General features: G+C 50.5%; 2 protein-coding genes across 9 annotated transcripts; one reads left to right on the top strand and one right to left on the bottom strand.

The window, feature by feature from the left end:
- The first annotated feature begins 724 nt into the window (after window positions 1–724).
- On the top strand, window positions 725–25,669 carry LOC136941312 (dedicator of cytokinesis protein 7-like). Of its 7 annotated transcripts, none has more exons than XM_067233795.1 (49): window positions 725–840; window positions 3,171–3,258; window positions 3,863–4,038; window positions 4,209–4,277; window positions 4,419–4,545; window positions 4,806–5,018; window positions 5,286–5,371; window positions 5,484–5,550; window positions 5,846–5,995; window positions 6,601–6,681; window positions 7,131–7,287; window positions 7,417–7,547; window positions 8,021–8,114; window positions 8,248–8,410; window positions 11,865–11,982; window positions 12,749–12,819; window positions 12,932–13,070; window positions 13,176–13,277; window positions 13,370–13,456; window positions 13,568–13,799; window positions 13,905–14,069; window positions 14,280–14,452; window positions 15,084–15,185; window positions 15,564–15,647; window positions 16,085–16,180; window positions 16,329–16,469; window positions 16,740–16,853; window positions 17,026–17,196; window positions 17,339–17,478; window positions 17,902–18,071; window positions 18,229–18,380; window positions 18,853–19,035; window positions 19,218–19,344; window positions 19,480–19,564; window positions 19,751–19,847; window positions 19,992–20,126; window positions 20,281–20,433; window positions 20,574–20,732; window positions 20,864–21,157; window positions 21,274–21,417; window positions 21,526–21,657; window positions 21,834–21,848; window positions 22,276–22,401; window positions 22,512–22,601; window positions 22,692–22,928; window positions 23,045–23,188; window positions 23,325–23,431; window positions 23,539–23,712; window positions 24,272–25,669. In XM_067233795.1, the coding sequence occupies exons 1-49, from the start codon at window positions 788–790 to the stop codon at window positions 24,312–24,314; spliced, it is 6,357 nt and encodes a 2,118-aa protein (XP_067089896.1). In that variant the 5' UTR covers window positions 725–787; the 3' UTR covers window positions 24,315–25,669. The 7 variants fall into 7 exon arrangements, with proteins under 7 accessions (XP_067089896.1, XP_067089893.1, XP_067089895.1 ...); XM_067233792.1 differs by having other exon boundaries at window positions 15,564–15,851; window positions 15,896–16,180; XM_067233794.1 differs by having other exon boundaries at window positions 14,277–14,452.
- angptl8 (angiopoietin like 8) lies at window positions 9,234–13,457 on the bottom strand. Of its 2 annotated transcripts, XM_067233799.1 has the most exons (5): window positions 13,351–13,457; window positions 10,471–10,777; window positions 9,771–9,920; window positions 9,515–9,637; window positions 9,234–9,413 (listed from the first exon to the last, which is right to left on the bottom strand). In XM_067233799.1, the coding sequence occupies exons 2-5, from the start codon at window positions 10,774–10,776 to the stop codon at window positions 9,360–9,362; spliced, it is 633 nt and encodes a 210-aa protein (XP_067089900.1). In that variant the 5' UTR covers window position 10,777; window positions 13,351–13,457; the 3' UTR covers window positions 9,234–9,359. The 2 variants fall into 2 exon arrangements, with proteins under 2 accessions (XP_067089900.1, XP_067089901.1); XM_067233800.1 differs by lacking the exon at window positions 13,351–13,457 and having other exon boundaries at window positions 9,234–9,418; window positions 10,471–10,786.
- Window positions 25,670–25,868: the final 199 nt, after the last annotated feature.

Below are 25,868 nucleotides of genomic sequence, written 5' to 3'. Positions count from 1 at the left end.
AACCATCACCTTCGTCACTGGTAGAACCAAGAAGATAAATTACATTCTAAGGCCCATGCCCTGCCCTATTCCACATATTCATGGCCAACACCTCCATCTGCAGGTCAAAGTAAGTCAGGTCTGAACATTGTGTAAATAAATAAAAATGAAACAAACAATATATCCAAGGTTGCAAAACTGAGAGATGAAGGGCTCCGTACCGCAATATATATTTTTATACACAAACACGATATTTTATTACATTTTCCACATGTTTATTTTTCACTTCAACTCACTGCTTAAAATATTACAAATCATGTGGGCGCAGGAACTGCGAGACGTTGGCTACGAACAATGATTTCTGTTTTAGGCCTACTACATAAATCTGGTGCCTTAATTACCTTAAATCCTACAAAATCATAGGGTTTGGGCTAAACCTTTGTTTAGTAAATATACTGTATATCGAAGTTAGGCTATGTGAAGTAGATTGGCATGGCAATACAAGAGTTCCGATTTCATACAGAATTGAAACCTGTGCAACCCTAAACCTTACACAGATATGGGCCATTGGGTGTGTGGCTGTGTTACCGAAACCGGTCCGTTGAGAAGTATGAATGCAGAACTGTAGCAACTGCCGACCAATCCTACTACACCCTTCCCTTCTGCTCCCAGCCACTAGGAGGAACAGGCAACCCAATTGTGGGACAAGGAAGCTGGGATAAGACACAACAGTATCGAAGTAGGCTATATACTGCAGCAGATAACAGAAAGGAGAGTTCCGAAGAGTTGTCTTACATGGACATTCAAAATGGCATCAAGTTCAACCAACGAAAGGAGGGCATTTGCACACAAAATTAATAGGTGAGAAACCTCTTTTTAACTTCGTCTCATGTGTGCCGCATATCGGATGATTTGAATTCGAGTATCTGGGAGACAGATTCGGCAGCATTTTAGGATTAGGGATATCACTGACAATAAACCGCGGCAGACTGAGACCGAAAGATTAGTCTTTTTAATTGTTCTGCGTGCACTTCAAATGAAGCTATGATAACGTTAGCTGACATTGAATTCGTTTAATAAAACAAAATGCGTTGTTCCCAATCTTAGTGTAATGAGCCATTGGCATTGCACTTGCTAAATAGCTAGCCAACCAGATTAGCTTTCTAGCTAGCTTTACTAAATGGGATTTAGGGCCACAAACCCTAATTATCGGTGCACTAATACAATTTAGATAAATTGCGAAATATTGCATCCCAAACCACTTACAACCAAACTGGAAGTTGATATACAGACGATAGGTGGTGGTTGTCACATTCTTGCACTTGCAGTGCTAGCTATCTACACAACTTAACGCATGCCATTGTTGTCAGCTCCGCTCGCTTAAGTCCCATATCGATCCCCTCCCGTGTGTGGTGATATCAATCAACTCAGATTTGAACTGTTTCTGAGAAATGGAAATGGGAAGAATCATTTCCGGTGCTAATGCATCAGACTCCTTAAAGTGGCTGACTGAATACATAAAGTAGCTAAGTGATTGCATACAAATCATCCAGTGTCAAACTCGCTCATGATTTTGAACACTCACAGAGTGTGCATGTAGATCTGAATGTAACGTTTAAGAAACGTAGACGCCAGTAAGACTAAAGAAATGTAATTCTACGTATTGCTAAATGCTCAGGACCTCCAGTCAACATGTGTTTATATCCTGGCTAATCAGTGCCTTGCCTTAAGACAATCCCGGTGACCCCAGAGGCTCCTGCATTCATTTGTGCAGTGTGTCATTTTTAGTTGGCTCAGCAGTCAAGACTAAACAAATATGTTTTGTTTGCAAACGTGCATAGGTTGCAGGATCCCTTTATATATATATATAAAAAAACATCCACACTCCCTTCTGCTTTAGTCCTTAGTTCAGCCTTCTCCTCACTGGGACTTAGACTATTGTTTCTGCTCAGGATACAGGAAAAGGGCGTGAGTTGGTGTTCCGGTTATTGCCCTTGGAGTAGCAAGCTTCCCCTTTTCCTGTGTTAAATACTAGTTGGATGTGGGGAGGCCGACTTGTAGGCTTATACTGATATGATGTATATCAGTATAAGATGCTCTCATGCTACTGTACATAATTTGTGGAACCTACAGCCACACGTTCCCTGCCAGAAAGATTCTGTGACTTGTAATATGAGAGATATGGGAAGTGTTGTAGGGAGACTTTTAGTTGTTTTGTTGTGATTTTCTTTAGTATAAATGTGTGGCTTGAAGGCTCGCTATGCATACAAAAATAACAATATTGGGACCGTGACAATGGGTAGGGGAAGCCTGCGTGGGTACGCAAAAGAAAAAATGAAGAAATGGCCCATTTTGAGTTTCTGGAAGAGCAGCTGCATGTTCTCTCTGAGAGGATTCTGCGTGTATGTGGTTTTGTCCCTCTGTAAGCCTTCCTAACTGTTGCTCCGTAAAGGCCACGGTTCGAGTTATGGCTCTGTGCCTGGCTCTGCAGTCTGTTGGTCTGCCACTTCTCTGAGAAATCTGGCTTGAATGCTATTCACAACAGCTGCTGGCTTTCAGCACTGCTACTGGTACCAGCTGCTGGAGACAGTGGAAGAGAGTTCATGGAAATGTCGTTGTATTTTTTCCGGAGTCTTATGAAAGTCCTTTTATTAATGGTTCTGAACACAAGTGGCCTCTCTCAGTTTGAAAACTTTTTCAGCGTAGTGTCTCTGAGTTTGTTTTCAGGGTATGATTAATTCATTCATCTATGCCGTCTGACTTGGGTTAGCATATCTGCAGAGAATCCAAATTAAGCTTCATAATTTGAATATGCATGATGGTGAAGAGGCAATTAGATTTTTGGGACATTGCGGGAGTTATTTCTTTGATTCACGATTTGGAAAAGAGCCTGAAAGTCTATAATTGCATACGGGCACATGTAGGCCCGCACATGGACTCACAAACACATAGACACACACACACTCAAACAGTGTCAGTCTTACTTAATTGGTTGAGAGGCTGTATTTTCCTGCATTGGATTCTATCAAGATCACTGACCCAACTTCAGTCTGTCAGTTACCTTATTATTATCTTCTGCCTGATAATAAAAGTGTGTGAATAAAACTGCCTACGTTCCCAGCCTCCGGTCATCTGTCCCCATCTCTTAATGTACTCGATGACACGTGTCCAAATTGCATTTTGTGTCTCAGGACCGTGGCGGCGGAGGTGAGGAAGCAGGTGTCCAGAGATTACGGCTCCCCTCAGCTGTGCAAAAAGCGACCCGGAGCCCATCAGCCTGTGAGTTCGACTGTGTGCTGGTCAATGTGAACCATACAAATCTGCACTGGTGTCACACTGTGGCACAGATGAGGGTGGAAGGGGAGGTGTTTTTTGTTTTTCTTCTTCTCCCCCATCAACGAGAAGTCGCAAGTCACTCCTGAAGAATCGACCACAATCAGTGATATCAGACATGCATTCCAAGCATAGCGATTGAAATATGCAATAAAACAACCCATTACGAATGATATAAAGGTGCCATTGTCGGCTGCTCATGGTGAAGTGCAATAAAAGAGTCAGATGGCTGAGCGGTGAGGAAGTCGGGCTAGTAATCTGAAGGTTGCCAGTTCGATTCCCGGCCGTGCCAAATGACGTGTGTCCTTGGGTCCACTTCACCCTACTTGCTTCGGGGGAATGTCCCTGTACTTACTGTAAGTCGCTCTGGATAAGAGCGTCTGCTAAATGACTAAATGTAAATGTAAATCCTCCCTCCAGAGTATAACAGTAGAGAGGAGCAATCAAGGGCCGATCATTCCCCTTCCCTGTCTCTCCGGCCCATTCTCCTTCCACGTTGCCGGTGTCCTGTTAGAAAAACGTCTCATAGTAGCTTGCTGACTCTCGGCAGGTGCCCCTGACCGAGGTGGTGGAGCCTTTGGACTTTGAGGAGTATGTGAGCAGCCACGCCCCGGGAGCGGAGTCTGGGCCTCTGAGGCAGCTGATGGAGTTCCCCCAAGACGACCTGGAGCTCCTCCTGCAGGAGAGAGAGTGTACTACACTGGAGCCCCCTCTGCCTGAGGAGGAGTAAGATGCTCGCACGCACGCACGCACACACACACACACACACACTCGCCAAAGCACATCTCGGCGCACTAAATAAACAGCATTACAGGCCACTTACCATACTTAGAGAAGTTCTCTGCCTCTATCAATATGGATGACATTCTACATAATGGATGTGCTTTTCTGCGCAGCACGCTGGACCCCAGAGTGAGAGATGCCTTGGCAGTCTACACGGATGACTGGCTGATTATCCAGAGAAAGTGAGCAATGTCACCATGTTGTCCAATATGCTTCTCTTGTCACGCTTGGGGTTCCCCAGTGTTTGTTCCGTGGTGGTCTTGGAGCGAGTTGAGTCGCTCGAGATGACCCCCTGAGCGTCGTGTCTGCTTTCGCGCTTGCAGGTATCAGCGCTACAGCACTGCACACTCGCCCCACAACTCTGAACGACAGAGAGAGAGGCAGAGAGGCCTGGTCAAGCAGACCTTCGAGCTGGACCAGACGGCTGCCGCCGAGCGCCAGGATGACCAGGTAGCTGTCCCGAGGCGCCAGAGGAGCCTCGTGGGGGAAAGTCCGCCTCTGTGGAATGTGTTGTGGTTACTGGACTAATCATATGGAATGTGCAGTGAATAGGGCCACACACTCTCCCCTTCAGTCGTTTAAGCTTACGACAGGAGATGTTGTCGTCTGCAAATTCGTAGCATAGGAACTCTGAAATGGTACCTTGTTCTTGCAAAGGTCAAACTCTCTCTCGTTTTGTGTGCGTGCGTGTGTGTGTGTGTGTCTGTCAGGATGACGCGAAGAGGCGGTCCGTGTCCCTGGACGACACACCGCGGGGGAGCTGGGCCTCTAGCATCTTTGACCTTAAGAACTCCTCTCCTGATGCCCTGCTGCCTTCCGTACTGGAGCGGGCAGCTGCCGAGGACATGGACCGCCGCAACGCCGAGGCTCGCCTGCAGGGGCGCCATCCTGACCTGCTGGGGCTCTACCCTCCTCCGGACGAGGTCAGGCGACAGGGAAGAAGAGATTTCTAAGAGCTCGTGTTTCACAAGGACTCCTCATGAAGGAGCTGTAGAAGTCTGGACTTGGGAACGGCCTGAATGTTATCGCCTACCTCTACATCTTTCTCACTTCCTCTCTCTCCCCCCTTCTCTCCCCCTCTTCTTTTATATCTCTGCGCACACACACACACGCTGTGTCTGTGTCCCTGTTGCCATGGCGCCTGTTCAAACACGGGTGTTTGTGTTCTCACGGCCGTGTCTGGGAGGCAGGACGAGGCTGTGGAGCGATGCTCTGTTCCCGAGGTGCCCAAGGAACACTGTGGGCAGCGAATCATGGTCAAGTGTCTGTCCCTGAAGTGAGTACCATCCCTCACTCACCGCTGAAGCCCTTCATCTGGTCCCCTCAGTGATCCCAGTCACACATGCCTCGATCACCCAATAACATTGTGTCCTGCCACTTGCTTTCAGATTTGAAATAGAAATCGAGCCGATATTTGGAACCCTTGCTCTGTACGACGTCAAGGAAAAGAAAAAGGTAGCCATCCTGATTTTATACACAATGTGATCTTCAAGCGCAGGGCAGGCCGAATGTAGGGACTGTGTTTATCTAATACACATGACCGGTCATGTTGCCACAGTGAAGCTTTGCTCATGGCTGACTGATTATATTACTCTACTCTTGAGTGTCTTGTGGTTAGAATCTCCCCCCCCCCCCCTTCAAAACAGAATTCAAATCCCTTGACTTCCATTTCCACTGATCGACTCGCTCCCCCCCCCCCCCCCCCCCCCCCTCCCTCGCTGCCGTATCATGATGTGCCTGTCTTCCCCAGATCTCAGAGGACTTCCACTTTGACCTGAACTCAGACCAGATGAAGACCCTGCTGAAGCCGCACATGCCTCACACGGCCATCTCAACCCTGGCCCGCTCCGCCATCTTCTCCATCACCTACCCCTCCGCAGACATCTTCCTGGTCATCAAGGTACAATCAGCACTGAACGACTGACTCCATAAGTCCAGATGCAACCTGAGAAATGATTCTCTCAGGACCTCCCCCCCCTGTGTTACCTGCATCAAAACAGACTTTTGATAGCCTCAGTTCCTGTGATTTCAGGACTTATTAAAAACAAATCACGATATTACTCACTGTAACATTCTTATGAGGTTCCCCACAATTGTTTTGGATCCATCTAGTTTTCCCAGCTCTTACTTTTTCTTATTAAACAGTTCTGGTAAATATTGTCATTATCTCTTGCAGACATTGGCTTTAACCTTGAACTGTGCAACAGAATGATGCCAAGCTCATTTGCAATACTGAATCATTTAACATGGCCAAAACAAATTGATCAGTTCTTGACTTTCTATGAAGTCAATATTGTCTGACCAAATAGTAAAGTTCAATGAGACATTAGTTGACAATTTGGAATTATGAAAAAAAAAAAAAAAAAAAAAACTCCAATAGCTATATGCATGCTTGGGTATCAATATCTGTATCAATTATACATCTCTAGTCATCATAACTATCATTTCAAGTTATACAATATACTTGTAATACAGTACATGTATTGCTTTTATTGTATGTTTCAGCTGGAGAAAGTCCTTCAGCAGGGTGACATTGGGGAATGCTGTGAGCCCTATATGGTCATGAAGGAGTCAGATTCATCCAAGGTAAAGTTCCTAACTGCCTGGATGTGAGTAAAGAGGGATAATACACGTGCTGCTGTGCAATCATAAGCATTTCTCAATTCTGTCTCGACACCTGCAATATTTGCAATTCTTTATTTGATAGATCAACATCCTGCAACCTGGTAGTGTTAATTCAAATCTATAATTCAGCTCCGTCAGGGCCTAGGTTGAAATCCCCGAAGGCGTCTTCTCCGCTTTTCTAACCTTGTCTGTTCTGTCTCTCTCTCTCTACTACCTCTCTCTCCTACCTCTCTCTCTCTCCTACTTCTCTGTCTCTCTCTTACCTCTCTGTCTCTCTCTTACCTCTCTCTCCTACCTCCCTCTCTCTTCTACCTCTCTCTCTCTCTCTCCTTCCTCTCTCTCTCTCTCCTTCGTCTCTCTCTGTCTACCTCTCTCTGTCTCTCTCTCTATGTCTACCTCTCTCTCTCCAGCACAAGGAGAAGCTGGAGAAGCTGCGTTCGCAGGCGGAGCAATTCTGCGGCCGTCTGGGGTGCTTCCACATGCCCTTCGCCTGGACCGCCATCCACCTCCTGAACATCGTCAGCAGCGTGGGCGGGCTGGACCGCTCCGACCCGGACTCCGACTCGGGTACTCATCCGACCATCGTATCACCATGAAGGATGGGAGTCAAACCCTGCACTGAGTGAAATTCAGCTTTGTGGCTGGTGTGTTCCCCAAGGCTCTGAAAGGCAATGTGCTCTCTTCCCTTCCTGTCAGAACGCAAAGGCCATGGCACGTGGAACGAGAGAAAAAAGAAGGGATTCGAGCGGATGAGTGTGGGAGATGATATGTGTAACTTTGCCACCTTCCGTCCAGCCACCCTCACAGTCACAAACTTCTTTAAGCAGGTTAGTTAGGGTCTGTCTTAGTGTGTGTGTGTTTGTGTGTTTTCGATGTAAATGGGGATGTTTGTTGATGTAGCAGAACTATGCGTGTGAGTGCTATGTCACAGGGTTTGTGTAAGTTTCTCCGTTTTTGTGTGTGTGTGTGTGTGTGTGTGTGTGTGTGTGTGTGTGTGTGTGTGTGTGTGTGTGTGTGTGTGTGTGTGTGTGTGTGTGTGTGTGTGTGTGTGTGTGTGTGTGTGTGTGTGTGTGTGTGTGTGTGTGTGTGTGTGTGTGTGTGTGTGTGTGTGTGTGTGTGTGTGTGTGTGTGTGTGTGTGTGTGTGTGTGTGTGTGTGTGTGTGTGTGTGTGTGTGTGTGTGTGTGTGTGTGTGTGTGTGTGTGTGTGTGTGTGTGTGTGTGTGTGTGTGTGTGTGTGTGTGTGTGTGTGTGTGTGTGTGTGTGTGTGTGTGTGTGTGTGTGTGTGTGTGTGTGTGTGTAGGAGGGAGATAGGCTGAGTGACGAGGATCTCTACAAGTTCCTGGCAGACATGCGCAGACCGTCGTCGGTTCTCCGTAGACTGAGGCCTGTTACAGGTTAGAGTAACACACATTCACACACCCACACACACACGTATACTGAGGACACATCTTAAATGCATCGCCATGACGTCCACCCTCGTGAGTGTAACTCTGGTCCCTGCGTGTGCCCCCTGCTGTGTGTCCGCAGCCCAGTTGAAGATCGACATCTCCCCGGCCCCCGACTCTCCTCACTACTGTCTGTCCCCTGAACTGCTCCACGTCAAGCCCTACCCAGACCTCCGGGTGCGCCCCACCAAGGAGGTGCTGGAGTTCCCCGCTCGCTATGTCTACACCCCCCACACCACATACAGGTCAGCGCACACTCACACACACCTACCGGCAGACATTCCCCCCCCACAGGCGGTTGCGATGAATCCACGCACTCATAACATAGACATCCAACTTTATTCACGTCATCAGTTAAACGCTTTATTAACGGAGTTAACGCAAACCCATTTTAACGGCGTACAGTTTTTTATCGCGAGATTAATGTTAATTTTGGCCTAGCAAACTTTGTAGTTTTATTCACATGCTGTTGCAACAGCTACTGACGTTAGAAAAACTACAACACCACACCGGATATAGCTAGACCAGAAACAAAACAGGCATTTCGCACACACTTGTTTGGGCTTGCGAGCCGGCTAAAGAGTAGTAGGCTAAAGTTACATTTTGAGTGGATGGCGAGCGCGAGATGCCGAAATGAATGCCAATAAGATTCTGAATGGAAAGTTTACTTTAAAAAAGTTGCCAAATGGTTCTATTGACAAGACCAAAGTGATCTGTGTGTTTTGTTGTTGTGTGAACTCAAGCTATCATCGCAGCACGTCCAGTCTGAAATACCACTTGATGGCCAAGCACACAGCTGATGTGAATACTCCACCCCCTCGTCAAAGCCAGGCGATTGCAATGTTGTTTTCAATATAAAAAAAAAAAAACATTTGCACCAAGCGATCCGATCCATTTTTCCATGTTGATAAGAGCATTAAAATGAGAAAAAATAATGGGACAAAAAGAAATCAAGGGACATTTAGAATAGATAAAAATATGACATTAATGCGATTAATCGTGATTTAAATATTTTGATCGTTTGACAGCACTAATATAAATACAATGAGTTATTCGTTCTCATGAGTTTTTGTTTATTGCTTTCAGCGTGGCTGTTTGAGTTGACAAGATGTGTATACTAGGGAGTGTTGCGCGCTGTTTCTGTTGGTGCGAAAGGGAGACCGCGGTGTTCTACTCAGGCAGGAAGACCTCGTGTCAGTTGAACGATCCCCCAGGTGATGTAGACTCCGGAAGGGCTAAATCCTGGCCCTGCTCTGCAACGAGAACAACAACACGATTGATTCGCTCAAGCACTCAGCCGCTGTGGATCGTTAATTCACGAAGCGAGCGTTTGGGACGTAGAGACCAACCTGAGCCGCCCCTGCCCTCTGCAGCCTGGTCAGCTTCCTGTTCTGAAGCTCCAGGTTCTGTCTCTGTCTCTTGTTCCACTTCTCCAAGGTCTTCAGAAGAGCCGAGTGATTGACGGCCCTCTCCTAAACAAGACATGAAAAGTGTCTTCTTTTAGTTTGAAACAAATACCGTACCTCCGGAACGACACCCGAGTTGCAAGGCGGCAGGTACCGTGGGTGCCTGCGTGCGGTCGAGGGAGATGCACCCTGGGGGTACCTGTAGTTCCTGAAGCCGGATCAGGGTGGAGTTCTTCAAGTTGGTCTCGAGGTTGGCCACCTTCTTCTTCAGCTCCTCTTCCTCCTGTTCCACGTGGGCCAACTTGCCCTTGGTCTGCTCAGCTTGAGTGTACAGCTCAGCCATCTGGGCCTGTCAAAGAGAGCATCTGTCAGCTCTTTCCTCCTCTCCCCCCCCCTTCCCCACACACTGGGCTCCGACCAGCTGGTAGCTGACCGCACCTCAACACATACTTGCTGTTCAATGGCTTTGACACCTTCCTATATTCTTAAAATAGCATCTATCCCAGAGCGTTTTAACGGTAACTTTGCCCGATGGGTACGCTAAAACAGGTATGCTTTACTCCCACGCACTGTTTGTAATGCGTTTCTAAAGCGTTGGCTGTTTCCTTCACATTTGGCAAAGGAAGAAAGGGCTGCAGCTTTGTTATGTCTGTTCCGCTGCTCGGCTCGTCTCCTGGCCACAACAACAGAAGCTTATCTGACTGGGATTTCAGCTACCTGGCATACCATCTCTCAGCTTCAGCACAGCAAATCCACCCACATCCACGACTTGATAGCAAGGCCCGAATATTGCTATTAAAACAAGTCAACCATTCATCTCCATTAACCAGACAGGTTCTCAGATAACGGTGAGGAGAGTGTTGAGGGGGGGGGAGGAGGAAGGGGGTGTTTTTCCTCACCTCCAGCAGCCCGAGAGCCCCTCTGATGTGGACCTCCCGCCCGGCCGCCTGCACGGCGTCCTGGCTCAGCCCGTGCAGCGCCAGCTCGTGGCTCCTCAGGGATTCAGTGATGCGGGCGATCTTAGCCTCGGTGCTCTGGTAGATTTCGTGGAAGGACTGGCTGAACTGGAGCACGCCGTACATCAGCACGCTCACCTCATCCTGCGAGGCCGCCGCGGCCTCCGCCTTCCTGGGCGTGGCGAGGGGGGCGGCGAGGGAGCCGGTCAGGCACGCCGACACGCACAGCAGGCACAGGGTCACCCTCATCCTGGAAAGATTACTAATGAGAGACCGAACGAGGTTCTGTCTGAGAATCAATATGTCCAAAATCCAATTCTCAGTTCCCCCCTCAGTCCCCCTAATAGTTTATGGTGGAGCCTTTCTCAGAAGTGACGTTTGCGTGTTTGTGTGACTGTCATTTATATTGGATTATAGAGTAGGTGTGCAACATCGCTGTGAAATATTTGCTCAGCAATGGACCAATCAGAGAGCAGTCCAGTGGCCTTAGTCCGAACGACCTTGAAGTTTTGCTCAACCCCTGAAATTGTTCAATCCTTGGGCTCTAAATACCGTTTGCCCTACACAAGCTTTCTTCTCACGCTGTTGTATCTATATGTCACCATCCATTATAGCAAGTCTGAGGATCAATTCTTTGCGTTGAGAGATTCTTGATGGTGGATTATCAGCAACTGAATCAAATCGGAGGTTGTCAAATGTGCACGTCGGTGACTCTTCTTGTGTTTGACTTGGGAGTGGTTTCCAGGTCACTCACACCTATGCAAGTGACCTCATGCACGGGTCAAACTCTCTAGGCTGCGTTAAGGACAGTCCAGCAGATTGACAGATGGCCTGTTCACACAACACAGACAGATTAATTCGATAGTCCCCTGCTGTTTTGGTCAGACTGTTGGGTCTGCCTGTTCTCTCACAGTCTGTACACTGCATATATCTGTACATGATTGACAGTGGGGTTGCCGTGTCCGTTACCACTCATGTTTACTCAGAACACACATGGATTCTCACAACCTCTCTCTCTTTCCTCGCTTCACTAGTTTGATTTACTTTGCATAAAATTGGCTCTCATTAAGGCTTTTATTTATTTATTTGGACTGCCTAACTGTTTTAAACCCTCAGCAACCCTCTGTTGGATATTTCACAGGCGCGGCTGGAAAATGTGTTTGGCTGTAAATACATGGGCAGGCACACTGTAGACGAGCTGAAAATGGAATGCCTTGACCTCATATCCCATCGCTATTCTGTCATTGCATTGAAATTCACCGCCTCCTCCCTTTCTCTTTTCCTCCTCGGCGTCCTCCCTTCCTCCCCCTCTTCCTCCACTCCTTTGTCGCCTGCAGGAACCTGCTGTACGTGTACCCCCAGAGTCTGAACTTCAGCAGCCGTCAGGGCTCTGTCAGGAACATCGCTGTGAAGGTCCAGTTCATGGCAGGAGAGGACCCCAGCCAGGCCATGTCGGTGAGTGGCTCCGACCAATCGCACGCCAGGAGACTGCAGTGTCCTCATGACAATGGCATCTCCCCCCACAAAGACCGGCCTCGGGCTATGAAAGCTAAGGTTTCGTTGTTTGACAAGGTCCCCCCCCACACACACACACACACACACACACACACACACACACACACACACACACACACACAAGAATGTCTATTGTGTGTACAGCTGTGTTGCATTAGGATCATTGTGGTCTTAGTTTCTTGGAAAATACAGTATGTCTGATACGTTGATATATGTTTTACCTGCGTGATGTTTTTGAGTGCAGTTCAGACAAAGGGGGATGACATTTTCTTAATCTGATAGAGGTAGAAACTAACCTAATTATAATCTGTGCAACTGTCACTAGCCTCCAATTCCTAACAGGGAGGTGGATTACCAAATGAGCAGTCCAATCAATTTAAATAACAAAAATAAAATAAAACATTCATAAATTAAAATACACATGGACAGTTACTTAGTGTAATTGCTTAACACAAAATGCATCTCAAAAGTGACTAGGTTTTTCTTGACATGTATTTTTACAAACAAGACAATGACATGCCATAAACATGTTTTGCCAGTAGATTACATCATGCTTGACTCATGTTTTGACTAACTTATCCTTGAGATCAGATCCGCTTGTGATGCGGAGAAACACAGTGTGATTTCAGGTGCACCCCCTGCTGCTGAAACGAAAGCAAAAAACACATTTGACGTCATGAAAGCGTATCTTTTCTCACTCAAACAGGTCATCTTCGGCAAGTCCAGCTGTGCAGAGTTCATAAAAGAGGCCTACACTCCGGTCATCTACCATAACAAGTATAACTCCCACCTCGTTCTTTCGTCACACCCAGATCCTCTTCATCCTCTTTCCACCGCCTCTCACCTCCCTGCCTCTCTCTCCCTCCGTCCCTCCCTCGCCCCTCCCCAGGTCTCCAGAGTTCTACGAGGAGGTCAAGATGAAGATTCCCGCCAACCTGACGGATAACCACCACCTGCTTTTCACCTTCTATCACATCAGCTGCCAGCCCAAGCAGAACACGCCCCTGGAGACCCCAGTGGGATACACCGTGAGTACAGCATGCTAGGAAGGCCACGATCACAGCCGCGCTGCCATGCCATGACGGTTCGTGTGGCCAGAGATCTGAGGTCCTGCTGCCATCTGCTCTCCACAGTGGATCCCTCTCATGCAACATGGCCGCCTTCGGACCGGCTCCTTCAGTCTCCCCGTGTCTGTGGAGAAGCTGCCCCCCAGCTACTCCGTCCTCACACCAGATGTAAGTGTGTCTGTGACCGTGTGTTTGTGTGTGTGTGTGACTGCGTGTGTCGTGGTCAGGGTGGTTGACGTACCCCGTGTCTGTCGTTCCAGGTGCAGCTTCCAGGCATGAAGTGGGTGGACAACCACAAAGGGGTGTTTAACGTGGAGGTGACGGCTGCATCGTCAGTTCACACTCAGGTCCGAGCGCGACACACCTCACCCCCCCCACACACACACACCCTTTCTTCCTTGCTAATTCAGCCTCTCGTCACACCTCCTAAACACGGGCGCGTGTGTCTGTGTCGGCAGGACCCTCACCTGGACAAGTTCTTCACGCTGGCGTACGTCCTGGAGGAGTACTCCTTCCCCTTCCGCCTGAAGGACGTGATCATCAGCGAGGCCAACGTGGAGGGGGAGCTGAAGGCCAGCATCTCGGCCCTGCGCGGGGCGCTCCTGGACACCTGCGTGCGCTTCCTGCACCAGCTGCTCAGCAAGCTCATCCTGCTCATCGTGCACCCGCCCGTCATCGCCGGCCAGATAGGTGAGACGGCCCCCTGGGCTTCCAGGCGGCCATTTTGTTGACCTCGCCCCCCTCCTCCTCCTCGCGCTGAGGCCTCACGCTCCGCTCTTCCCCGTTCCGTCTCAGTGAACCTGGGCCGGGCGGCCTTCGAGGCCATGGCCCTGCTGGTCAACCAGATCCATAAGAACCTGGAGGGGAACCAGGACCAGCACGGCCGCAACAACCTGCTGATGTCCTACATCCACTACTGCTTCCACCTGCCCAGCACCGAGCCAGCCATGCCCCCTGCTGGTGAGTGATCCCTGGGCCCCACAGCCCAGACCCCTGGGGAGTCAGCCCCCACAGGGCTGGGAGATGGCTCTCCACTTTAGCAGAGAGATCCATTATCACTATCCTGCATTTAGCGGAGATCTCCGTCGATAAGGGCGTTGGCATCCGTTGCCGTGGCGACTCCCAGGACCACGTTTTAACAGATAGCCGCACCTTCTTTCTCCTCAGCAGCAGGATCCCCGGCCTACGAGCTTCCAATCCACTACGCCACGTTGTCGAGGGCGACGGCGCGCCCCAGCAGCCTGCACCTGTCCCGCTCCAAGAGCATCAGCAACTCCAACCCCGACCTGGCCTCCTCGCCCGCCTCCCCTGACGAGGAGGTCCAGAGGATCATAGGCAGCAAGGTCAGCCTCAAGACGTGTCCGCGGGACCCAGGACTTCCTGTGTTTCCTTGCAGCGATGAATCCTATTTTTGAATGCTATTTTTCTTTGATTTGCTCTAGCATATACTGCATTATGTTTATGTGTAGCTCCTTCTACGGCTCTGAGTTGTTCCTGTGCTTCGCCTGTAGTTAGGGACGGAAACCGCGGTCTCTTCCCATGGACAATTACTGTTGTGTGTTTCCTGTCCTGCTAATGAAGGCGCCATTAGCGTGTGTGTGTGTGTCCCTCCCTCCCCCCCCCCCCCCCCCCCCGCTGGTCTCCTGTGTGCTGTACTGGATGTTGGTGTGCATGCCTGTGGTTTGCAGGGGAACTCTGTTGATTCCAACTGCCGACGCCAATTATGCAATTATGCTGTGCCTCTGTCCCCTTGTCTTCTGTCCCTCAACACCCCCCTCCCCCTCCTTCCTCTCCCCCCCCCCCCCCTCACTCCTGTCTAATCTGCCCTTGTATCCTCCCTAATCTTCCCCTCCTAAACCCCCCCCTCCATCTCCCTTGCTAACCCCTCCCTCCTCTCCCTCCCTCCTCCCCCTCCCTCCCTCCCCCACCTCCCCCCCGGTCCCTGCCTCTTGCCTGCCTGTGTGGGGAATCCAGGGGATAGACCGTTCCCACTCCTGGGTAAACTCTGCTTATGCCCCCGGGGGCTCCAGAGCCGTGCTCCGTCGGAACCCCAACTCCAGCTGTGAGCTCAAGCAGGTGCCTACGCCCTCCCTCTAATCTCCTCCTCCTCGTCCACGTCCCCGAACGTCACATCCGACACCCCGTCCCCACCCAACTCACCCTCGTCTCCCTCCGCTCACAGGGGACTGCATCCGTTTGTTTGTGTTTGTGTGTGTGTGTGTGTGTCCATTCATTCTGCTGTCCAATCAGACTCGCCCAGCTTTCCCCCTTCCTTCAGCTAGACCTTTCTTTCCATGCACATGGGTCTCATTCATCCGGGGGTTTATGCTGTCACGGTCAAGTTCAGCTCGGGGAGCTTTCACAACCCGACCGGTCTTCTCATTGCTCCCGTCATGTCTTATCACCCCACCTTCTCATCTGCGTGTCGCCATGGCACCATCACCCCCATCTCAGACGAGCGAGCGAGGCTGTCGCATGTCGGCCTATCTGGACAGCTCCTCCTTCTGCTCCGCTCCCACTAGGCAGATTGCCAAGAAGGTAACAACAGTCCAACACACGAAAACAAAACGAACGTTCGACCACTTCACTCATTGTCCACATTCCAAACTCTTCTTATCATGCCCATCCTCACCCACCACTAAGCTGTGTCTGTGCGTGTCCCAGTTGAGCCACCGTATAAAACCAGATGTGTTTGTGCGAGAACCTGTTCCTGTGAGCGTTGACAGTCACCAGAGGTACGAGGTTATGTTGCTTATCTGAAGCGCGTGAGTTATGCCTACAGTGAGCTGCCTGTATCAGGAGTCGGCCTTAAGGAGCTCGCACTCCCACACGACGCATATCTCCGTAGATCTCGCAGGCTCAGCTTCGTCCCCACGCCACCTTTTTGTGCATTCGCGAGATATGTGGTTCTCTTTACTGACTTGTCGGTTGTTTCCCCTCTCTGCCTGGGGTTCCTGTCCTGGCCTGTGCTCCAGCTGCTCCACGAGGAGCTGGCCCTGCAGTGGGTGGTGAGCACCAGCACTGTGAGGGAGGCGGCCCTGCAGCAGGCCTGGTTCTTCTTCCAGCTCATGGTACGTCTCTCCCGGGGGGGCCCCTGGAGAAAAGCACCGACACGAGTCCTTGCGCCTGTCAGGGTGGGCCTGCGTTCTGCCCTGCGTTCAGTGTGACCGTGTGGTTGACGGCACCGCTCTCCCTCCTCCCCCTCCCTCCTCCTCCCAGGTGAAGAGCATGACCCACCACCTGTTCCTGTCCTCTCGGATGGACCTTCCCAGGAGGCAGCGTTTCCCAGACCGCTTTGTGGACGACATCGCCGCGCTAGTTTGTGCCATCAGTGCAGATATCGCCAGCCGGTACCACAAGGTACTAAATACACCGACCCATCTCGAATCCTTTTACTCGCGACCTCCTTTCCTTGTGTGGTTAGTTCATTTCATACTTGTGCGTTGTTTTAAAAGTAAGTACAACAGATATGACTTTGAACGATACAAATATGTTTTATTATTATCCTCATTATTATTGCATAACTGTATATCTGACACTCCTCTGTGTCTTTCCTTGTCTTTTTCACGTTTTATATCAATTTCTCACGTTATACCACCCCCCCCCCCCCATCCTCTTTCTCTATAACAGGATGTGGAGCTTGTGGAGAGGTTAAACTGCAGTCTGGCCTTCTTCCTGAATGACCTGTTGTCCCTTATGGACCGAGGCTTTGTCTTCAACCTCATCCGCACCTACTACAAACAGGTACAGTACTAACAAACTCATCCGCTTCTACTACAAACAGGTTCCAGCAATAACAGGCTGCTTTCCCCATGAAACCATTTTCAGATGTCGATCTCTATTTGGTCCTTTCTCAAACAATTGTGCCTGTGTTTGTGTGCCAATATGTGTGTGTGTGTGTGTGTGTGTGTCCCAGATTGCCAACAAGCTCCACACAGCCCAGAACCCCAGCACTTTGACCGCTCTAAGGATGGACTTCTGCCGCATAGTGTGCAGCCACGAGCACTACGTCACCCTGAACCTGCCCTGCTCCACCGTCAGCCCCCCCGCCTCGCCCTCCCCCTCCACCTCCTCCACCACCTCCCAGGTGCTGGAACTGCACCCTCCAGTCACTTCACAACAGTTTACCAACAGCGAATCCAATGGAGTGGAGATTTCCTCTTGATTTGGGATGTCGTTGACCCCCAGCCTCCTGTCCTCCTCTCCCCTGCTTCTTCTTCTCTCCCCAGAGTTCAGCGTTCTCCAACATGGTGCAGGACCAGGGTGTGGCCAGCATGTTTGAGCTCTCCGTCCCCTTCCGCCAGCAGCACTTCCTGTCGGGCCTGCTGCTCAGCGAGCTGTCCCTCATCCTGGAGCCCGACGGAGAGGGGTGAGGCTTGACCGTGCACGCAAGCCCACACACGCCCACACACACTAGCCTCTAACCCACACCCACCCACACACTAGCCCCTAACCCACACCCACCCACACACTAGCCCCTAACCCACACCCACACACACTAGCCCCTAACCCACACACGCCCACACACACTAGCCCCTAACCCACGCCCACACACACTAGCCCCTAACCCACGCCCACACACACTAGCCCCTAACCCACACCCACCCACACACACTAGCCCCTAACCCACACACACTAGCCCCTAACCCACACACGCCCACACACACTAGCCCCTAACCCACACACACACACTAGCCCCTAACCCACACACACACACTAGCCCCTAACCCACACCCACCCACACACACTAGCCCCTAACCCCCCGGGTGTTGACGCGGCCCTTGTTCCGCAGGGTGTTTTTCCTGCACAAGAAAGCCATCAGTGCGGTCCACTCCCTGCTGTGCAGCCACGACGCAGACCACCGCTACGTGGACCCCCAGGTCCGCGGCCACGTAGCCCAGCTCTACCTGCCCCTCATCCCCATCATCATGGAGACTCTGCCACAGCTTTATGACTTCACAGGTCAGGGCGACCACTGGTCCGACGCCATCTAGGTTGAGATATCGGGGTCGTAGAATGTCTTGTGTGTTTTATAAACTCCAAAGTCGAGGTAGCAATGCTTTTCTGTTTGTGTGTGTGTGTGTGCGCGTCTCTCGACACGGCGTCTGTGCATGTGCAGACACCTCGCCTGTTCGTACGCGCCACGCCCCCGCCCTGGCCGACGACGGCGACCCCGACAACGGCAACACCATCAGTCAGTCTGTTGCCATGGCGATCGCTGGATCCCCATTGCCTCATGCCAAAGCGAACCCGTTCGCCCTGCCCACAGTGGTAAGACAAAACACCCTCCCTCTGCGCTGCCCACGCACGCACGTACGTCAGATGTCAAAACACGCTCCCTCTGCGCTGCGCACACACTGGTCAGATGTCTAAACGCCTTCCGATCTTCCAGTCAGATATTAACTGGGGGGGGGGTCAAGAAAAATAAGGTTTAAATGCAGGCACATTTCAAAAAAAGGCTATTCAAATTGGACACCCCTAGTTGGATGCTGAATGAAATATGTCCTTGTGCACATGCAGGAGTCATTCCATTGTGATATCACGGGGAACCAAACATTAGAACAGCATGTTCTTTTTCCCAAGGAATGTACCTTCCATTCCACTACACCTCTGCGCCTGCAGGTGGCTCTCGAGGTGCCACGTCCCTGTTTTCACAAACACTCGCCCGCTACTGCGTGCAAAGGCTGTGGGAGTGGATCTTGATATAAGCCCGTGTGTGTGCGTGTGCGTGTGTGTGTGTCAGGCCGGCCGCCAGGGCAGCACCCTGTCTGCCGAGTGCAGCAGAACCCTGCTGGTGTGTTTCCTGTGGGTGCTGAAGAACGCCGACGCGGGCCTTCTGGAGCGCTGGGTGTCCGACCTGTCCGTCCTCCAGATCAACCGGCTCCTGGACCTGCTGCACCTCTCCGTGTCCTGCTTCGAGTACAAGGTAACCCCCCTTCCCCTCGCTCTGGCCCCCCCCTCGCGCGCCCACCTGTCACGCGGCGCGGCTGACCCACGCTGACGGCGCCATATTTATCAGCGACGCATTATTGTTATTTTTTTTTTACCTGCCGCTTTCTGATTCCCGTGGCGGTTGTGTTCCTGCTCTGTGATTGGTGGGGTTTTTAGGGGAAGAAGGCCCTGGAGAGGATCAACAGTCTGACGTTTAAGAAGTCTCAGGACATGAAGGCACGTCTGGAGGAGGCCATCCTGGGCACCATCGGAGCCCGCCAGGAGATGGTCCGACGCAGCCGAGGTGCCAGCCAGGAAACACAGAAAAAAAAGACTGTAGAAAAGACTATCTGTTCACGTTTTATGTTTTCATTTGGAGGAATGTTGGGAGAAGGAGGTGTGTGTGTGGTGACTGAAGTTTCAGTGTGTTTGTTTCCAGAGAGGAGTCCGTACGGCAGCCAGGAGAACGTCCGATGGAGGAAGAACGTCACTCACTGGAAACAGAACACAGACCGAGTCGATAAGTAGGTCTCCTCGTTTACATGGGCGCCAAGCGAAACCGCTCGCTTTAAATACACACTCGAATGACGGTTTCTCACCCCGGATTGCAAGTTTGCTTTGCATTTCTGCGCTCTGCTGGCTGTTTCTGTTTGAGAGGGTTTACTTGTAGGTTCCTCTATTTGTGCGAGTGACGAGTTGTGTTCTGACAGGACCAAGTCTGAGGTGGAACAGGAGTCGGTGGTGGATGGTAACCTGGCAACTGAAGCGTCCCTGGTAGTACTGGACACGCTGGAAATCATAGTCAAGGTACAAGGAGACCTCCCCCCCCCGCTCATGCGGCAGTCATTCTTTCTCCTTCCTGGTTCGTGACAGCAGTGGTATCACACCTCCCGTTGTTCTCCCCGCCCCCCCCCCCCCCCCCCCCCCCCCCCCCCCGTGTGTGTGTTTCAGACGGTGCTGGTGTCGGAGCTGAAGGAGAGCGTGTTGGGCGGGGTGCTCCGCGTCCTCCTGCACAGCATGGCAGGAAGCCAGAGCGCCCTCTTCCTGCAACACTGCTTCACTACACAGAGGGCCCTCGTCTTCAAGGTGTGTGCGTGCGCGCGCGTGTGTGTGGCTGTGCATGTGGTTGGCTGTAAGGCACGTCGAGAATTCCTTTCGATTTTGCGGCACATCATTTGTCAGCAGATGCTTCTAGGCTGTACAAAGCTGATTAATGGTGTGTGTGTGTGTGTGTGTGCAGTTTCCAGAGATGCTGTTTGAGGAGGACACTGAGCTGTGTGCAGACCTGTGTCTGCGTCTCCTGCGTCACTGCGGCAGCAGTGTGGGCGCCGTCAGGAGCCATGCGTCCGCCTCCCTCTACCTCCTCATGAGGCAGAACTTTGAGATCGGCAATGTGAGCCTGAACCGCACCTACTTACTGGAAGGGAAAAAAAACAAATACTAAATGAAAAAACGGCACGCGAAACTCAACAATGCCCGTGTGTGAAGCCACGGTGAGATGAATAATGATCTTTTGATCTGGGTTTGGGGCAGAACTTCGCCAGGGTGAAGATGCAGGTGACCATGTCCCTGTCGTCCCTGGTGGGGACGTCTCAGAACTTCAACGAGGAGCACCTTCGGCACTCCCTGAAGACCATCCTGACGTACGCCGAGGACGACCTGGAGCTCCGCGACACGCCCTTCCCAGAACAGGCAGGAACCCCCCTTCCTCTTTCCACCTGGAGAAGGAACGCTGACCAGGACTTTTGTTGTATATTTTTTTTTTTTTTGCCCTACGGCATCAACATCTCTCCTCTCCTTCCGTTTGTGTGTTGTCACTTCAGGTCCAGGACCTCGTGTTCAACCTACACATGATCCTAACCGACACCGTCAAGATGAAGGAACATCAGCAGGACCCGGAGATGCTCATTGACCTGATGTACCGCATCGCCAAGGGCTACCAGAACTCTCCGGACCTGCGTCTCACCTGGCTCCAGAACATGGCGGGGAAGCACTCGGAGAGGTCCAACCACGCCGAGGCAGCCCACTGCCTGGTGCACAGCGCCGCCCTAGTGGCAGAGTACCTCAACATGCTGGAGGACTGCCGCTACCTGCCCATCGGCTGCGTCACCTTCCAGGTCGGTCGCGCGCGCGCGTGTGTGTGTGATGTCACCGTGCATGTCATTGAGAACGGACTTGCGTGCTTGTCCTGATGCGAGTTTTCCTGACAATATGTACCCCACGACACATGTAGAACATCTCGTCGAACGTACTGGAGGAATCCGCCGTGTCGGATGACATCCTGTCCCCAGAGGAGGAGGGCATCTGTGCGGGGAAGTACTTCAGCGAGTCTGGCCTGGTGGGACTCCTGGAGCAAGCGGCTGCTTCTTTCAATATGGTACAGCTCACCCCCCACCCCTCCACACACCCTCCTAGTAAACAAGGCCTGTCTGTAGTTAAACTCACCGCAAGATCATAACATGACCATGTGGTGTCTGTTCCACAGGCTGCCATGTATGAGGCCATCAATGAGGTCTACAAGATCCTGCTGCCCGTCCACGAGGCCAACCGGGACTTCAAGAAGCTGGCCACGGTCCACGGCAAGCTGCAGGACGCCTTTAATAAAGTCTACAACCAGGTGTGCTGTCAGCCTCTGGCAGTGACATGCCCCCCTCCCTCCCCCCCCCCCACAAGCTGCACTGTATTACTGTAAATCTGACATTAGAGATTGATATGCCACCACTACATTCACTTCTGCTAGAAATGAACCAACAATGCGTACCGTTTAACCGAGAGATTTTGTTTGTTTTTCAGAGTTCTGGATGGGAGGTAAGAAACAATTTGTGTTTGTGATTGTGTCTACTTTGGCCGTTTTCTTTCAGCCGATAACATTTTCTTTCCTCTCTTTCTCAATTATTCCTACATCCTGCCTTTCTTGTCCTCTCTGGATGGTGTTTAACCGGTGAGTGAAACAATATAAAACCCCAAACCTAATTCAGACCTCATTTGTGCCCTCAAACTTTCCCTCACTTACAAGCACACAGTGTAGAACCATTGCTCAACTCAGACTCAATTCCCATGGGCCTCCTTAATGGTGGCTGCGGTTGCAGCTGGTTTTAAATGTTGTAACATGTCTATTTAGGCCAGCTCAGCACCAGCTCTGAAAATGATCTGGGGTGGTTGTTTTTGTTGTTGTTTTTGTTTTTTTTCTCGTCTCTTCATCCTCCCACACCCCCTCTGTTCGGGCAGGACGCAGAGGATGTTTGGAACCTACTTTCGGGTGGGCTTCTACGGCTGCAGATTCGGAGACCTGGATGAGCAGGAGTTTGTGTACAAAGAGCCGTCTATTACCAAGCTGGCCGAGATCTCCTACAGACTGGAGGCACGTCAACATTTGTGTGTGTGTGTGTGTGTGTGTGTGTGTGTGTCTGAATGGTGGAGTGGTGCCATGTACGGGTGGAGCTGACTGGTTCTCATTGATCTGGCGTTTAGGAATTCTACTCTGAGCGATTCGGGGATGAGTTGGTGGAGATAATCAAGGACTCGAACCACGTGGACAAGAATAAGATGGACCCCAACAAGGTCAGACCAACCGACGAGTAGCTTAGAGGGCCACGTCTAAACTCGCAATCCTCCTCGTTGCTAACTTGAGTGCGCACGTTGGTCTTCCAGGCCTACCTGCAAATCACGTATGTGGAGCCCTACTTCGACACCTACGAGCTGAAGGAGAGGATCACCTACTTCGACAAGAACTACAACCTGCGCACCTTCATGTACTGCACCCCCTTCACCCTGGACGGGCGCGCGCACGGCGACCTGCACGAGCAGTACAAGCGCAAGACCATCCTCACCACCTCGCACGCCTTCCCCTACATCAAGACCCGCATCAACGTCATCCACAAGGAGGAGGTGCGCGGGCCCCCTTCCGTGTGCGCCAGTCTGGTCGCGACGCGTCGGCCCACCCTTAAGGGGCGCGGCATCTCGGACCGAGAATGATTGTCCTCTTGTGGTCCCTCGTCTTTCAGATCATTCTGGTGCCCATGGAGGTGGCCATAGAGGACATGCAGAAGAAGACCCAGGAGCTGGCCTTCGCCACCCACCAGGACCCGGCAGACGCCAAGATGCTCCAGATGGTGCTGCAGGGGTGCGTGGGCACCACAGTCAATCAGGTACAGCTAGCACTTAGCCGGCCCCGGCCCTGCACACGTGGGGCGTCTGCAGCCAGTGTTTATTTGTCTGAGTGGAAGTCTGCGCGCGTGTGTAAACATGTCTGAGCGTGCTTGTCACGGCTCTCCTCCTTGGCAGGGCCCTCTGGAGGTGGCGCAGGTCTTTCTCTCCGACATTCCCGATGACCCGAAGTTGTTTCGCCATCACAACAAGCTGCGCCTCTGCTTTAAAGACTTCACTAAGAGGTAAGGACGTGTTCCAGACTCCAGACAGTGGACTGTCGTAGTCTGCCCGGGGGGGTGGGGGGGGTGGGGGGAACCAGCCTTGACTCTCTGGGTCTCACCTCACGCAGGTGTGAGGATGCCCTGAGGAAGAACAAGGCTCTGATCGGACCGGATCAGAAGGAATACCACAGGGAGCTAGAGAGGAACTACCATAAACTGAAAGAGTCTCTCGGCCCCCTCATCAACCGCAAGATCCCCCAACTCTACAGAACACTGCCAGCTCAGACCACGCAAACACAACGGTAACACGAGCCTCTCTCTCACACACACAGAGACGCACTCACACACTCGGTATAAGCTCATCCAATTCAACCCAGCACCGAGGCTTAGTCAACACACAATGGTAACTGGACTCTGTACTTTTACTGCCTGAAGTCACACGTTTCAAGCTGATTCAACTTAACACATCTCTGCGAACCACATCACTCACAAACACTACAAGAACTCCACCAAATGCCCACATACATCCAAACTAAATTGATGGAATACCCCAAAATGTCATCACTTGACGCATGCAATGAAGCTACTGGGGGGGGGGGGGGGGGGAAACTGCCTGATTTGTTATGGAAAGTATCAGCACATAGTTTGTTGTTTTATTACATATTTCTTGGAGCCAGCTGCATGACTTATGTTATTGTTGGAAAGCTGCTATTTTTTTTTTATTGAAACCAGAACTTTTGTATCACCTGTTGCCAGAGCACAGGTCTTACCCTTTCTGAAACCTCTCTCTCTTCATCTGTAACATTTGAAATGCTTCTGCAGAAAAGTAAGACTTCTTTTTTGTTTGTTGGGGGGGAACAGGAATTCTTACAGCAGGTCCAGTCTTCGCAGAGTGGACTGTTGAAGCAAGGCAGACTTCCGAAGACAAGAAATGAAGGCCTTGAGAGCTTTATTCTAGTCTGTGTTTCCCCACCCTCACACACCAACTAACTAAAACACACTTGCCATCCTGTCCCATCTCTAGCTTGCACTCCCCACACACACACACACACACACACACACCACAGGTCATGCTATCCAACCTCTAGCCCTTCCTATTCATTTGCTTCCCACCCTGAACCATCTTTCCCCCATTACTCCTTCTACCCTGTCTCTCACACTTCTACAGAAAACACTCCCACTGTTTATACTGGAAGTCTATCAGCACAGTAAACATAGTCATTGCAAGCATGGTTCTGGTTCTTGAGCATTTCGAGTCTCTTTCAAGAGAAGTCTCTTCATTCTGGACAAGGACTGAGCCCCCCTGTGTCGATGTCCTGGGTTATTTTTGATTTTTCAGAACTGGAGAATCCAAACACTCCCCAGCACTTCCGTAATTGTCTGTTTGCATTGGGTGCGTTTGTGTTTGGGTTTTAGTATGCGGTTTCTGAAACCAGGAATCTTTCCCTTAGCTTGTAATAGTGTTTGCTGTGGAAGAGGCTAGTCACATGTTGTGGTTAGATGGTCTGTTCACTGTGATTGGTGGTCTTTGGTGAATTTGTGTGTGATTCTTTGGGACCAGTTGCTGCCAGACAGTCATTTATTTGTCCCGGGTAGTTTTCTATGTTGATGTGTCCTCATACCAAATAACTGACATTCTTTCTTACACAGTGTAAGTGGCGGCAGTTTCTTTTGAGCACAGATAAAGGGGGTACGGTAAAGAAGATGAGACGGGCACAGTGGAGGGACTGAGTCTTTGTTGGTCTTTGTTTAAAAACTGTGAAAATATTTGTTTTTCAATGCACTGACCAAAAACAGTCGTGTCACTGTACACTAATGTTCACTTCATAAACATTACCCCAGAAAATCTCTATATATCTCACTCTTTCACCAAGACACGCACTGACACAAGAACCTTATAAGAATTAAAAATATGACAGATAGTCCTATGTTTCCTGTTAATAAAGGTTTTTTCTTGTGTAGTTGTGTCTAAATAAGACAGAAGCACTCCATATGCTTTTGCATTTAACTGTGGTTGTGGGAAGCAAATTAAGTAGTGTTACTATTACTCTAACTACTGTATGGGAACTACTGTATCTATTATATTGCACTACTTCAAACTGCAGCACCTGACCACTGTTATGACTGTTGTATTTTCTCTGCTTTTGTACTCTTCTAAAACTGAACTTTACCTATCAGGAAAAAAAAGTTGTATTTATTCCTTTTTTCATATTTTGTGTTTTTTACTGCTTTATATTAAAATTCCTTGTAAAATAATGATATTTTGCACTGTTAAGTGATTCAGATCAGAATAGCAATCAAACACATTTAACCTTGCCAAAGCTATTTATTCTGATAAGCAACCTTATCTGCAATGGATTTTACAACTGAGTGTCAGGGTTTTCGATTAGCACCATTTGACTGATTTTCAAAACTTTGATCTGTTAAGCCTACACTTGATGATAAGTAAAAAATTTAT

This window comes from Osmerus mordax, chromosome 3 (assembly GCF_038355195.1).
Source record: "Osmerus mordax isolate fOsmMor3 chromosome 3, fOsmMor3.pri, whole genome shotgun sequence".
Taxonomy (NCBI): Eukaryota; Metazoa; Chordata; class Actinopteri; order Osmeriformes; family Osmeridae; genus Osmerus; species Osmerus mordax.
This window is presented reverse-complemented; position numbering and strand designations above follow the sequence as displayed.